General features: G+C 46.4%; 1 protein-coding gene across 2 annotated transcripts in view; it reads right to left on the reverse strand.

The window, feature by feature from the left end:
* Positions 1 to 3082: 3082 nt before the first annotated feature.
* Positions 3083 to 13744, reverse strand: part of csrp3 (cysteine and glycine-rich protein 3 (cardiac LIM protein)) — an 11367-nt gene continuing 705 nt past the window's right edge. For both annotated transcript variants that reach the window (XM_055154911.1, XM_055154910.1), the window contains exons 2-6: positions 10099 to 10210; positions 8864 to 9026; positions 6898 to 7060; positions 4243 to 4336; positions 3083 to 3325 (exon numbers count right to left, since the gene is read on the reverse strand). In XM_055154911.1, the coding sequence (XP_055010886.1) occupies positions 3264 to 3325; positions 4243 to 4336; positions 6898 to 7060; positions 8864 to 9026; positions 10099 to 10210 (594 nt within the window). In that variant the 3' untranslated portion in view covers positions 3083 to 3263. The remainder of the gene's footprint in view (positions 3326 to 4242; positions 4337 to 6897; positions 7061 to 8863; positions 9027 to 10098; positions 10211 to 13744) is intronic.

A 13744-nucleotide genomic window follows, 5' to 3' on the forward strand; every position in this document is an offset into this window, starting at 1 on the left:
TTTAGACCTTAACCTGTTTAGACCTGGTTTAGACCTGGTTTAGACCTGGTTTAGACCTGGTTTAGACTGGTTTACCTGTTTACCTGGTTTAGACTGGTTTTAGTTTAGACCTGTTTAGACCGGTTTTAGACCTGGTTTAATCTATTGATCTAGTTTACCTGTTTTACCTTTTAGATCTTTAGACCTGGTTTAGACCTGGTTTAGACCTGGTTTAGACCTGGTTTTAGACCTGGTTTAGTCCTGGTTTAGTCCTGTGTCCTGTGTAAACAGTTAAATCCCTCTGTCTAATCCATTTATTTCAACAAAGTAACTGTAATCCAATTACTACTCACTGAAACAGTAACTGTAACTGAATACAGTTACTCATCATTTGTACTCTGATTACATAACTCCGGTACTTGTAATCTGTTACTCCCCAACACTGAGTACGAGCATGTACGAGGCTCCGCCCACAAGCCTACGTCCCCCATGTTCCCACACGACAATTCTCCATAAATCAGTGCGTCTCAATTATTTTCTGTCAGGAAGAAGAAAACGTTTCACAAATCGCGCCGACGTACGAGTGCAAACGTTTTACCCGCGTCTCCAAAGCGACGCCCGGGACACGCGGCGTTTGTCAAGCGTCTCCTCGCCGTGATTGGGGGTGTTGTCGTGTCTTTCAGCAGACGCCATCATTTATTTTTCTCCGCGCCGTCCGCCACCGACATTTTTTAGACACGGTAAACGCGGCGTTTTTTTCCTCGTTTCCCGCCGTAGTCCCAGCGAAGCCGAGCGCTGCGGACGCTTCACGCACAGTTTGTTCTCTGCACTTCTCCCGCTCTGCGCTGCGTGTGAGCTGCGAACGAATCCTGACGCTGCGAGGTCACACGGTTTCTTCCAAGTGAAACCGACTCATGATCGTACGCGCTTCCTTCTCCAGTCGGCGCATTTGTTTCTTTTCTGAAGTCGTTTTAGATAAGGTGACCATATTTCCGTTTGTGAAAACCCGGACACCTTTTTGTGGGGGGGGGTAATTACACACAGGTGGGTCAGGACTAAACCAGGTCTAAACCAGGACTAATCTTGGACTTAAGGGAGAAAACGTCGAGCAGTTTGTTCGCAAACCGCGATCGGCAATTGCTGCGTTTACCTCCGTGAGGTGCAGAGCTGAGCCGCTCCTTTCTCCTGTGGTCACCTCCAAGCCCTCCAACGGTCCTTTCTGTTTAGTCCTGTTTAGTCCTGGTTTAGTCCTGGTTTAGTCTGGTTTAGTCTGGTTCAGTCTAGTTCTCCTTTAGTCCTGGTTAGTCCTGGTTTAGTCTGGTTCAGTCCGTGGCGTAGGCAGCGCAAAAGTTTGGTATAATCTCAGGTTAACGGGCAGGTGCGGTCCTGTCCTGGCGGGTGCGGTCCTGTCCTGGACTCTGCTCTGTCGGCTCCATTACAGAATAAATGAATCTTCAGTTCGTTACATAAAGGAGGAAAATAACAAAAGGACGACAACAGCAACAAGTTTTAAGAAGGAAGTAAAAAGTGTTGCACCTGTCGATCCTGTCGGAGAAAAGTGTATAAAGTTTGTTTTAAGTCTGTAAAACCTCAGCACAGATAGAATCATTGTAAAATATAAAGTTGATACTTTGTGGATTTCACCTGTCGCAGGTTATTTTTAGAACATAACCCCCACGATAAACGAGGGACACTGAACTCTCACCTCAGCCTGTGCACATGGACTCACACTTGTCCCGACCGGGACGGAAAACAGAGAATTTCTTGTCCAAGTCGTTGTTAAATGCACATTTGTGCTTCAGTGTGTTTCAGACCCACTGTTTGTGTCTCGCTCCTTCTGAGTCACAGACGAGAGACGCTCAGTTTAATGAACGATACCGAAAACCCAGACATTTGCATCACTTTATAAAAAAAAAAAACCCGGACGCCCCGGACAGGACATACAGACATGTCCGGGGAAAAACGGACGTTTGGTCACCCTAGTTTAGATCAATATTTAGATTTAAAACGTCACATTTATAACTGATTGATCCACAAAGTCACAGATTTTAACAATAGAACAAAATCACAGTGTGTCTTCTTTAAAACATCAACATTTAAACGTAAAAGCAAATATTAAATGTTTGGTTCATAAATGAATATATTGCCCTGATTTCTGTGCTCATAATCCCGGTTGTTGCCAGCAGAGGGCGCAGGAGGCCCTGAGCAGTCAAAATGAGGTTAAAGATGTTTTCTGTGGCACAGTCTGGACTCGCTGTGTCGCTGTGGGAAAAAAGGGACGTTTGTACATTTACAGTTTTGTAAAAGTTGCATGTTTTTGTTAAAATGGTTCAATAAATCAACCACGTGCCTGTCTTTTACTCAAGTCCTGGTTTGGTTCTGGCCGAGACCTGGTCCAGTTCCACTCAGGTCCTGGTTTAGACCTTGTTAAGTCCCGGATTAGTAGTTTTAGTTTTAGTTTAGTCCGTGTCTCTGGTCTGGTTCAGTCCTGGTTTAGATGGTTTAGTTCTTCTTTAGACATTTGGTTTAGTCTTGGTTTGGACTTGGGTTGGATCTGGTTTAGTCCTACTTTAGTCTTGGTTTAGTCCTGGTTTGAGACTGAATTATACCTGGGTTTTTTTTTGGGGGGGGGGGGGGGGGTTTCCCCCTGGTTTGGATGTGGTTCAGTTCCGGTTTAGTCCTTGGTTTAGACCTGGGTTAGTCCTGGTTCAGTCTGGGTTCTGACCAAGTTTAGTCCTAGTTTTGGTCCAGTTCCATTTAGCCCTGGTTTGGACCATGGTTAGGGGAAGTTCAGTCCTGGTTTAGACCTGATTTAATCCTGGTTCAGTCCTATTTTAGTCCTGTTTTAGACCTAGTTTGGGACTGAGTTACAGTAGTTTTTTAGGTTCATGTTTAGTCCTGGTTTAGTCCTGGTTCAGTCCTGGCCTAGTCCTGGTTTAGTTCCACTTAGTTTCTGACTTAGACCTCATTAAATCCCTGATTAGTCCTGGGATAGTTCTAGTTTAGTCCTTGTTTCTGGTCTGGTTTAGATCTCCATAAGTATTGGTTTAGTTTAGTCTTGGTTTGGATCTGGTTTAGTCCTGGTTTGAGACTGAATTATACCTTCTTTTTTTTTTTGGACGTGGTTCAGTTCTGGTTTAAATCCATAAAAAACGTTTGAATCTTGACTCATTTATTTTTTTTTAAATTTCAGGACAAAAATTTGAAAGTGAAAAACGACAATAAAACTTTTAAAACAGTTTTAATTCATGTTTTTGTAAATTTAAACACATTTTTGGATCTGTTCAGTTCATCGCCTCGTTCCCCAAACCGAAACCTTTAGGCCCAAAGTTTTTAGCGTAGCAAACTGAAAGAAAAGAGAAAATGGTTTAGTCCTGGTTCAGTCCTGGTCTAGTCCTGGTCCAGTCCTGGTTTAGTCCTGGTTTAGTCCTGGTCCTAGTCCAGTCCTGGTTTAGTCCTAGTCCTAGTCCTAGTCCTGGTCTAGTCCTGGTTAGTCCTGGTTAGTCCTGGTTTAGTCCTGGTTTAGTCCTGGGTCTAGTCCTGGTTCAGTCCTGGGTCCTGGTTAGTCCTGGTCCTGGTTAGTCCTGGTCTAGTCTGGTTTAGTCCTGGTTTAGTCCTGGTTTAGTCCTGGTTTAGTCCGGTTTAGTCCTGGTTTAGTCCTGGGTCCTGGTTTAGTCCTGGTTTAGTCCTAGTCCTGGTCTAGTCCTGGTTTAGTCCTGGTTTAGTCCTGGTTTAGTCCTGGTCCTAGTCCTAGTCCTGGTTTAGTCCTGGTTTAGTCCTGGTTTAGTCCTGGTTTAGTCCTAGTCCTGGTCTAGTCCTGGTCTAGTCCTGGTTTAGTCCTGGTGGTCTAGTCCTGGGTCTAGTCCTGGGTCCTGGTTTAGTCCTGGTTTAGTTTAGTCCCCTGGTTTAGTCCTGGTTTAGTCCTAGTCCTGCTTTAGTCCTGGTTTAGTCCTAGTCCTCCTTTAGTCCTGGTTTAGTCCTGGTTTAGTCCTGGTTTAGTCCGTTTAGTCCTGGTTTAGTCCTAGTCCTGGTTTAGTCCTGGTTTAGTCCTAGTCCTGGTTTAGTCCTGGTTTAGTCCTGGTTTAGTCCTTAGTCCTGGTCCAGTCCTGGTTTAGTCCTGGTTTAGTCCTGGTTTAGTCCTGGTTCCTAGTCCTGGTCCTAGTCCTGGTTTAGTCCTGGTTTAGTCCTGGTCTAGTCCTGGTTTAGTCCTGGTTTAGTCCTGGTTTAGTCCTGGTTTAGTCCTGGTTTAGTCCTGGTCCAGACCTTTACAGTAAATTTCTCCGTCTTTGTCTGTAACTGTTGTCGACTCCAGACTTTTTCCGCACCGAACGCAGCGGAAACACGTCTTGTGCCACGGCTGAAACACAACACACCCGCTTCAGTTAAAGCTGCACTACGGCACCTTGCTGTGTTCCACAGTGTGGCATTAAACCTTTCTGTCTCCATGGAGACCAGACCGGGTCAGACCTGTGGGGAGGCGAGCCGCTCACAGTCAGAATGTCTGTTTTATAAAAGCACCTGTGACTGAATAAATGTAAAGTCGAGCTGTTTAATGTCGCACTGTGGAACATTCCAGACACAGCGACGACGTCTCCATGGAAACAAGTAGGTGTTGGACGCTCAACCAGAAAGTTACATCAGCGGTTTTAAGGCGGGTCAGAACAGTCCTGGTGTCGGTTCCTGCACCAGTTCCACGGAGGATCCAAAGTGCTCACAGTTTAAACAGACAAACTCAGGTCCAGGGGCCAAATTTGGGCCGTGATATAATTATATTTGGCCCCTGAGATCGTATCAAATCTGTATTAGAGCTGCTGCCGCACACAGATCAACTAGAGACATTATTTATTTCAAATGTTATTATTTTATATTCTGTTTGTTCTGGATTCAATGTTTAAGCAAAACTATTATTAAACATTTATTTGAATAAGAAAAAGTTGAACATTAATCCCTCATGACCAGTGCAGGCCTCAAGAAAATCAAACCTGTTTGATCCCAGTCGCCTCTCGTGAGGGTTTTTCTGTCTGTAAGACGGCGTCTCCAACCTTTTTTCTCTCGTGAGCATCTTTACAAAACAAAAATACCAGAGATCTGCCAATTTCACTTAGTCGCAAAGAAACTGAGTAAATATAAGAGCAGAGGCAAGTCTCGACGCTTCTAAAACATAAACCATTATCCATCAAAATAATACATTTACAGTGGTACTATTATTATTATTATTATTATTATTATGCACAATACAGAATTTAGAAATCCTTTGGTGAGCGAGCTGCTTTGGACGGGGTGGAGCAGTTAATAAGTAAGTAAGTATCGAGTAATAAAGTGTCGTGAATGTACTACATGCATATATTAAATACTGAAATCTTTGTTTAAATATTACACAATGAGTGCGTTTACATGCACATCAGTAACCCGGTTATGATCGGGTTTTTTGAGTATCCCGGTTTCTTGTTGGTGCATGTAAACGCAGTAACCCGGTTTCAGTAACCCGGTTATGGCAGTGTCCCGGTTATTAGAAACCAGGTTACTGTAGCTGGTTTATTCTGATAGTAACCAGTGATACTTGTGGCATGTAAACGCAGTATCCCGGTTACTGCAACATAAAGTTGAGTCACATGCGTCCAAAAGACACTTTCCAGCCTTTTCACCACAACAGTAGTGACATAAAATAAATAAAGTGACCCAAACGAGTGAAATGACGTAAAATTAAGAGCTGCGCTAAACCTGCACACGTACAATCTGCACTCGTGTGACGCTGAAAAACTAAAACATGAACTATCTCCTGTACTCACACACACAGAACACAGACTTACCATCATTTCAGCACCTCTTCTGTCACAGAAATAACACACATAATCCACAGAGTCGTGTCATTTAGTCCAAAAGAAACTGATCACATCAGCGGCACAAGGAGCGAGTTGTTTTTTATCGCCGCTAACAGTTTATGCTAATTAGCCAAACGGTCTTAAGTTTCGTTTCTGTAAAACGTAAACAAATGTGATCAGAGCTGAATGATCTGATCAAACGGGCTGATGTGTCTATAGTGTTTATGGTTTATATGTTGTAAAGTTGAGTTTATTTATGCAGAAGATTTGAATGAAGAATCTGCACAGTGGATTGTGGGAGATCTCGTAGCTCCTTAGCTTCTTTCTCTTTCTTTTACTAAATATTATAATATTAGGAACAACCTGAAACTTCAATTTCAGCACAAAGTTTGAACATGAACTTGTCTGTAAACAGGAATAAGTCCATTTTTGTTGTAAAATCCTGCACTCGGCTCCACTTTTCTCATGTTGGACATTTTTCTGATGAGGGTGTCACGGTCAACAGTCAAAACGATCGTCCTTTAAGAGCGTTTGGAAAGAGACAAGTCTTCATTTGTGCTGCTCTGGTGGGAGGGGCCACGTACAGAGACGCTGGAGACGCTGCTGTGATAAACACCACAGAAAATTAACACGATTTTAATAGAAAATATAATTCAAATATTTTAGTAGAAAATCAGCCGAGGGTCAGATTAAAGGTCTTGGAGGGCCGGATCTGGCCCCCGGGCCGTATGTTTGACACCTGTGGAATAGGGAAAAACATTTTTGTGATTTTAATCAATCGATCCAAGTTGTTATTTTGACATGTTAAGAGTCACTGGTGGCTCCTGGTGTCAGAACATGAATCATGATCTGTGAACTTTTAAACCCTGAGATTTGGTCAAACAGTTTGAGGCTGAAACATCCAAAATACGACACAGTGAACGTTCGGCTTTAGAAAAGTTTGACTTGTTTTCCAACTTTTCGGTTCCTGGACGCTCTGATTTTCGGTTCGTAAACGCATCAGTCGGTTCTAAATTAGGTTTGGAACTGGACTCCGGCCCTCGGTCCTGTCGTCCTGAAAACACCACAGTGCAGCTCGACATGTTTGTGTTTGTACCTTTCCTCCTCCCATGATTTTCTCTGCGGCGTAAACGGCTTTAGAACAACGAGAACAACGGTCAGAACCTCCCAACCTCTGAGCGAACTTTGACCCCACGCCGGGAGAAGAAGAAGAAGAAGGAGAAGGAGAAGAAGAAGAAGAAGGAGGCTTCGGGTTGGACCTGAGGGAGACCAGAGTGAGTCAGATGCCCTCCCACACTCCTGTATCCCCCCTCCCCATGTGTGTCAGGGGCCCTCCCTCCTCGTGTGTGTGTCAGGGGCCCTCCCTCCTCGTGTGTGTCAGGGGCCCTCCCTCCTCTCGTGTGTGTCAGGGGCCCTCCTGTGTGTGTGTCAGGGGCCCTCCCTCCTCGTGTGTGTCAGGTGCCCTCCCTCCTCTTGTGTGTGTCAGTGCCCTCCTCCTCGTGTGTGTCAGGTGCCCTCCCTCCTCTCGTGTGTGTGTCAGGTGCCCTCCCTCCTCTCGTGTGTGTCAGGTGCCCTCCCTCCTCGTGTGTGTCAGGTGCCCTCCCTCCTCTCGTGTGTGTGTGTCAGGTGCCCTCCCTCCTCGTGTGTGTCAGGTGCCCTCCCTCCCTCGTGTGTGTCAGTGTGTCATGCCCTCCCTCCTCGTGTGTGTCAGATGCCCTCCCTCCTCTCGTGTGTGTCAGGTGCCCTCCCTCCTCGTGTGTGTGTCAGGTGCCCTCCCTCCTCGTGTGTGTCAGATGCCCTCCCTCCTCGTGTGTGTCAGGTGCCCTCCCTCCTCGTGTGTGTCAGGTGCCCTCCCTCCTCGTGTGTGTCAGGTGCCCTCCCTCCTCGTGTGTGTCAGGTGCCCTCCCTCCTCTCGTGTGTGTGTCAGGTGCCCTCCCTCCTCCTCGTCGTGTGTGTCAGGTGCCCTCCCTCCTCGTGTGTGTCAGGTGCCCTCCCTCCTCGTGTGTGTCAGGTGCCCTCCCTCCTCGTGTGTGTCAGGTGCCCTCCCTCCTCATGTGTGTCAGGTGCCCTCCCTCCTCGTGTGTGTCAGGTGCCCCTCCATGTGTGTGTGTCAGGATGCCCTCCCTCCTCGTGTGTGTCGTGTGTGTCAGGTGCCCTCCCTCCTCGTGTGTGTCAGGTGCCCTCCCTCCTCTCGTGTGTGTCAGATGCCCTCCCTCCTCTCGTGTGTGTCAGGTGCCCTCCTCCTCGTGTGTGTCAGGTGCCCTCCCTCCTCTCGTGTGTGTCAGGGGCCCTCCCTCCTCACGTGTGTGTCAGGTGCCCTCCCTCCTCTCAGTGTGTGTCAGTGCCCTCCCTCCTCGTGTGTGTCAGGTGCCCTCCCTCCCTCTCGTGTGTGTGTCAGGTGCCCTCCCTCTCGTGTGTGTCAGGTGGTGTGTGTCAGTGCCCTCCCTCCTCGTGTGTGTGTCAGTGTGTGCCCTCCCTCCTCGTGTGTGTCAGGTGCCCTCCCTCCTCGTGTGTGTCAGGTGTGCCCTCCCTCCTCTCGTGTGTGTGTCAGGTGCCCTCCCTCCTCGTGTGTGTCAGGTGCCCTCTCCTCTCGTGTGTGTCAGGTGCCCTCCCTCCTCTCGTGTGTGTCAGGTGCCCTCCCTCCTCTCATGTGTGTGTCAGGTGCCCTCCCTCTCTCTCGTGTGTGTGTCAGGGGCCCTCCCTCCTCTCGTGTGTGTCAGGGGCCCTCCCTCCTCTCGTGTGTGTCAGTGTGTGCCCTCCTCCTCTCGTGTGTGTGTCAGGTGCCCTCCCTCCTCTCGTGTGTGTCAGGTGCCCTCCTCTCGTGTGTGTGTCAGGGGCCCTCCCTCCTCTCGTGTGTGTCAGGGGCCCTCCCTCCTCGTGTGTGTGTCAGGTGCCCTCCCTCCTCTCGTGTGTGTCAGGTGCCCTCCCTCTCTTCTCGTGTGTGTCAGGTGCCCCCCCTCCTCTCGTGTGTGTGTCAGATGCCCCCCTCCTCCTCTCGTGTGTGTGTGTGTCAGGGGCCCTCGTGTGTGTCAGGGGCCCTCCCGTGTGTGCGTGGGGCTCACAGTAGCGCTGAGCCGGGCCGGGGCGGGTCGGAGCTCAAGGCGCCGGCGCCCTGGCCGTAGCCGTAGCCTTTTGGTCCGTACTTCTTGCCGTAGCAGGATTTACAGTAAACCTCCGAGTCGTGAGCGGCGACGGTGTGACTGTCCAACGCTTTTCTACACGACACTGACCACAGAAGAAGAAGAAGAAGAAGAAGAAGAAGAACACACCGTAATCACCCTCTGACCCTAACCTGGTTTAGTCCTGGTTTAGTCCTGGTTTCAGTCCTGGTCTAGTCCTGGTTTAGACCTGGTTTAGTCCTGGTTTAGTCCTGTTTAGTCCTGTTTTCCTGGTTTATAGTCCTGGTTTAGACCTGGTTTAGTCCTGGTTTAGACCTGGTTTAGTCCTGGTTTAGTCCTGGTTTAGTCCTGGAATGGTTAGTCTGGTTTTATCTCTGTTTTAAAGATGTCCTGGTTTAGTCCCTGATATAAACGTGGTTTAGTCCCGTTTCAGTCCTGGTTTAAACTTGTTTTAGTCCTGGTTGAGTTCTGGTTTAGTCTTGGTTTGGTCCTGTGTCAGTCCTGGTTTAGTATCTGGTTTAGACTTCAGTTCAGTCCTTGTTTAGGAAAGTTTCAATCCTGGTTTAGTCCTGGGATGTTTAGTCTGGTTTTAGCTCCGTTTTAGATTAGTCCTGGTTTAGACCCGGTTTAGACCCGGTTTTAGGCCTGGTTTAGTTCTGGTTTAGTCTCTGACCCTCTCCTCTTCCTCCTCTGACTCTGTGACCTTCTCGTCTGGATTTATTGGATTATAATTCTTTACAGTTGTTCCAAAAGTCCCAACAGTGAACCACATTTAGACCTGGTTTAGTCCTGGATTAGTCCTGGTCGAGTCTCTGTGGGACGAGTTTCCACAGCGACAGTTTATCAGTCCACGAGTTTCTATTTTTGGAGCGAGAAAGAGAAACAACTGCATCTGTTCAGTCCTGGTTTTGGGTCCCTGGTTCAGTCCTGTTTTAGTCCTGGTTCAGTCCTGGTTTAGTCCTGGTTTAGTCCTGGTTCAGTCCTGGTTTAGTCCTGGTTCAGTCCTGGTTTAGTCCTGGTTTAGTCCTGGTTAGTCCTGGTTGTCCTTTATCCTGGTTTAGTCCTGGTTTAGTCCTGGTTTAGTCCTGGTTCAGTCCTGGTTTAGTCCTGGTTTAGTCCTGGTTTAGTCCTGGTTTAGTCCTGGTTTAGTCCTGGTTTAGTCCTGGTTGAGTTCTCACAGCAGATGAAGCAGGTCTTGTGGAAGCGTCGTCCGTTACATTGGATTTCTTCCGCGTGATAAACCGTCTTCTCACACGCTGCGCACGAAGCTCCGCCCCCCAACTGCGGCATCTGCAACAGGCCACGCCCACAACACAGGTTAGCCACGCCCACACATCATATCAGCCCTCAGTCTGTCCCGGGGCAGCTGTGACTTCGTTTAAACCTTTGTTTGAGCGATTAAACCGACTGTGTGTAAGAACTGAGCGTCTTGAGACTCTGCGCCTCGTTACACTTTTGTCTCTTAGCAGCTCGATACTTTGACGTGTCAATCACACTGAGGGACATCGCTTCATGTTCTGACGACATCACCACATTACACCAACTTCAGTCAAACAAAAATGGTGTAAATATCAATAAAAATCTTCTGCAGCAGCTCCCAAAACACAAAACAGCAAGATCAAGTTTATATCCAAACTTTATGAATGAAACCAAAGTATTTATGTAAAATAAAGTCTCTATGTTCACATGGAATTAAAATGTGACACATTTTATTGATCACAGCCGACGAGAGCAGGAAATGTCATGTCCTCGTTTGACGACATTGGGACGATAATGTTATTGATTGTATCGTGTTTTTAGCTGAACTTGAATGAGTTTACTGGTGCTGGAGTCGAGATCGAATCAAGACCACGATCAGAGTCCTGACCAAAGACACAGACAAGACCACAGAGAAACCACAAGACCACAGAGTCCAAGACCACAGAGTCCTGAAACCAGTCCAAGACCACAGAGTCCTGAAACCAGGACAAGACCACAGAGTCCTGAAACCAGTCCAAGACCACAGAGTCCTGAAACCAGTCCAAGACCAAGACCGAGACAAGACCAAGACTTTTAAAGGCCAAAACTGAGACAAAGCCCAGACCAAGTGCCATCAAGACCAAGACAAGACTGGTTTAGACCTGGTTTAGTCCTGATTTTGCCCTGGTTTAGACCTGGTTTAGACCTGGTTTAGACCTGGTTTAGTCCTGGTTTAGTCCTGGTTTAGTCCTGGTTTAGTCCTGGTTTAGACCTGGTGGTTTAGTCCTGGTTTAGTCCTGGTTTAGTCCTGGTTTAGTCCTGGTCCTGGTTTAGTCCTGGTTTAGTCCTGGTTTAGTCCTGGTTTAGTCCTGGTTTAGACCTGGTTTAGTCCTGGTTTAGTCCTGGTTTAGTTCTGGTTTAGACCTGGTTTAGTCCTGGTTTAGTCCTGGTTTAGTCCTGGTTTAGTTCTTGTTTAGTCCTGGTTTAGTTTAGTCCTGGTTTAGTCCTGGTTTAGACCTGGTTTAGTCCTGATTTAGTCCTGGTTTAGTCCTGGTTTAGTCCCAGTTTGGTCCCGGTTTAGTCGTGGTTTAGTTCTGGTTTAGTCCTGGTTAGTCCTGGTTTAGTCCTGGTTTAGTCCTGGTTTAGTCCTTTAGTCCTGGTTTTAGACCTGGTTCAGTCCTGGTTTAGCCCTAGTTTAGTCCTGGTTTAGACCCTGGTTCAGTCCTGGTTTACTTCTTTGTTAATCCTGGTTTAGTTCTGGTTTAGTCCTGGTTTAGTCCTGTTTTAGTCCTGGTTTAGTCCTGATTTAGTCCTGGTTTAGACCTGGTTTAGTCTAGTTTAGTCCTGGTTTAGACCCTGGTTTAGTCCTGATTTAGTCCTGGTTTAGACCCTGGTTTAGTCCTGGTTTAGTCCTTAGTTTAGTCCTGGTTTAGTCCTGATTTAGTCCTGGTTTAGTCCCTGGTTTAGTCCTGATTTAGTCCTGGTTTAGACCCTGGTTTAGTCTTAGTTTAGTCCTGGTTTAGACCCTAGTTTAGTCCTGATTTAGTCCTGGTTTAGTCGTAGTTTAGTTCTGGTTTAGTCCTGGTTCAGTTTTAGGTTAATCCTGGTTTAGTCCTGGTTTAATCCTGGTTTAGTCCTGGTTTAGTCCTGGTTTAGTCCTGGTTTAATCCTGGTTTAGTCTTGGTTTAGTCTGGTTTAGTCCTGTTTTAGTCCTGGTTCAGTCCTGGTTTAGTCCTGGTTTAGTCTTGGTTTAGTCTTATTTAGTCCTGGTTTAGTCTTGTTTTAGTCTTGGTTTAGTCCTGGTTTAATCCTGGTTTAGTCTTGGTTTAGTCCTGGTTTAGTTTTGGTTTAGTTCTGGTTTAGTCCTGGTTCAGTCCTGGTTTAGTCCTGTTTTAGTCCTGTTTTAGTCTTAGTTTAGTCCTGGTTTAGTCTTGGTTTAGTCTTGTTTTAGTCCTGTTTTAGTCCTGGTTCAGTCCTGGTTTAGTCCATGATTGTCACATAATGAATAAACTTGAGCCTTTAATTTAAACTGTTCTAAATTTCCCAAACAAATCCTAAAAATTTAAACAAAACACCAAATTTTCATCAAAATTTTTCCCATAAATTCCCGTTATAAAGACTGGACGTTCCTGAGCTCCAGTCCCCGTGTTTCTGTCTCTGTCTCAGTTTCAGTTTCAGCTCAGTGAGACTCTGGAGGTGTTTTTTTTTGGAGCTCTGGTCTTTGGTCCCTGGTCCGTGTTTGTCCAGTGACATCATCAGCAGAAATAGACCGTCACTCACACAAAGAACGTTACACAAACATTCCGGACGAGGACCACGCGCCAAAACTCAGACACGCCCGGGTTTGGACGATTGGGAGAAATAAAACCGTGAAAAGACGCGTCACTTTGTCCATTTTTGACTCTTTTGTGTGTCATTTTTTTTGTCTTGGGCTCATTTTCAATCAATTTTAGCTCAAGAAATCACAATATTTACTATTTACTCGCATCAAATTGGTCAACTTTGGACATTTCTTGAATAAAACTCGGACCAATCTCTGGTTTTGTTTGAGGTTTTTTTTTTAGATAATATCAGAGAAACGATTAGATTTCAGTTTTATACGACTTTAACGACGAGGAAAACGTGAGTCAGCAGCTTCACGGCGCGATGTCGATCAAACAGAACAAACACTCCAGGGACCTTCACCGGAAAAACCCACAGCGCTGCTTCAGACCTGGTTTAGTTCTGGTTTAATCCTACAGTGTGTTAGACCCGGTTTAGTCCTGGCGTAGTCTTGGTTTAACTCAGTTTTGTGTCTACAGTTGTAAAGACCTGGTTTTAGTGCAGTTTAGTCCTGGTTTGGTGTTTTTTAATCCTGTTTTAGACCTGGTTTAGTCCTTTTTGAGTCCTGGTTTAGATCTGTTTTAGTCCTAGTTAAGCCCCTGGTCTAGTCCTGGTCTAGTCCTGGTTTAGTCCTGGTTTAGTCCTAGTTTAGTCCTGGTTTAGTCCTGGTTTAATCCCTGGTTTAGTCCTGGTTTAGTCCTGGTTTAGTCCTGGTTTAATCCTGGTTTAGTCCTAGTTTAGTCCTAGTTTAGTCCTGGTTTAGTCCTGGTTTAGTCCTAGTTTAGTCCTGGTTTAGTCCTGGTTTAGTCCTGGTTTAGTCCTAGTTTAGTCCTGGTTTAGTCCTGGTTTAGTCCTGGTTTAGTTCTAGTTCAGTCCTGGTTTAGTCCTAGTTTAGTCCTTGGTTTAGTCCTGGTTTAGTCCTGGTTTAGTCCTGGTTTAGTCCTCCTGGTTTAGTCCTGGTTTAAGTCCTGGTTTAGTCCTAGTTTAGTCCTGGTTTAGTCCTGGTTTAGTCCTAGTTTAGTTAGTTTCCTGGTTTTAGTCCTG

This window comes from Boleophthalmus pectinirostris, unplaced genomic scaffold (assembly GCF_026225935.1).
Source record: "Boleophthalmus pectinirostris isolate CB_2022bp ecotype Guang Dong unplaced genomic scaffold, ASM2622593v1 HiC_scaffold_19, whole genome shotgun sequence".
In the NCBI taxonomy this organism is placed as follows: domain Eukaryota; kingdom Metazoa; phylum Chordata; class Actinopteri; order Gobiiformes; family Gobiidae; genus Boleophthalmus; species Boleophthalmus pectinirostris.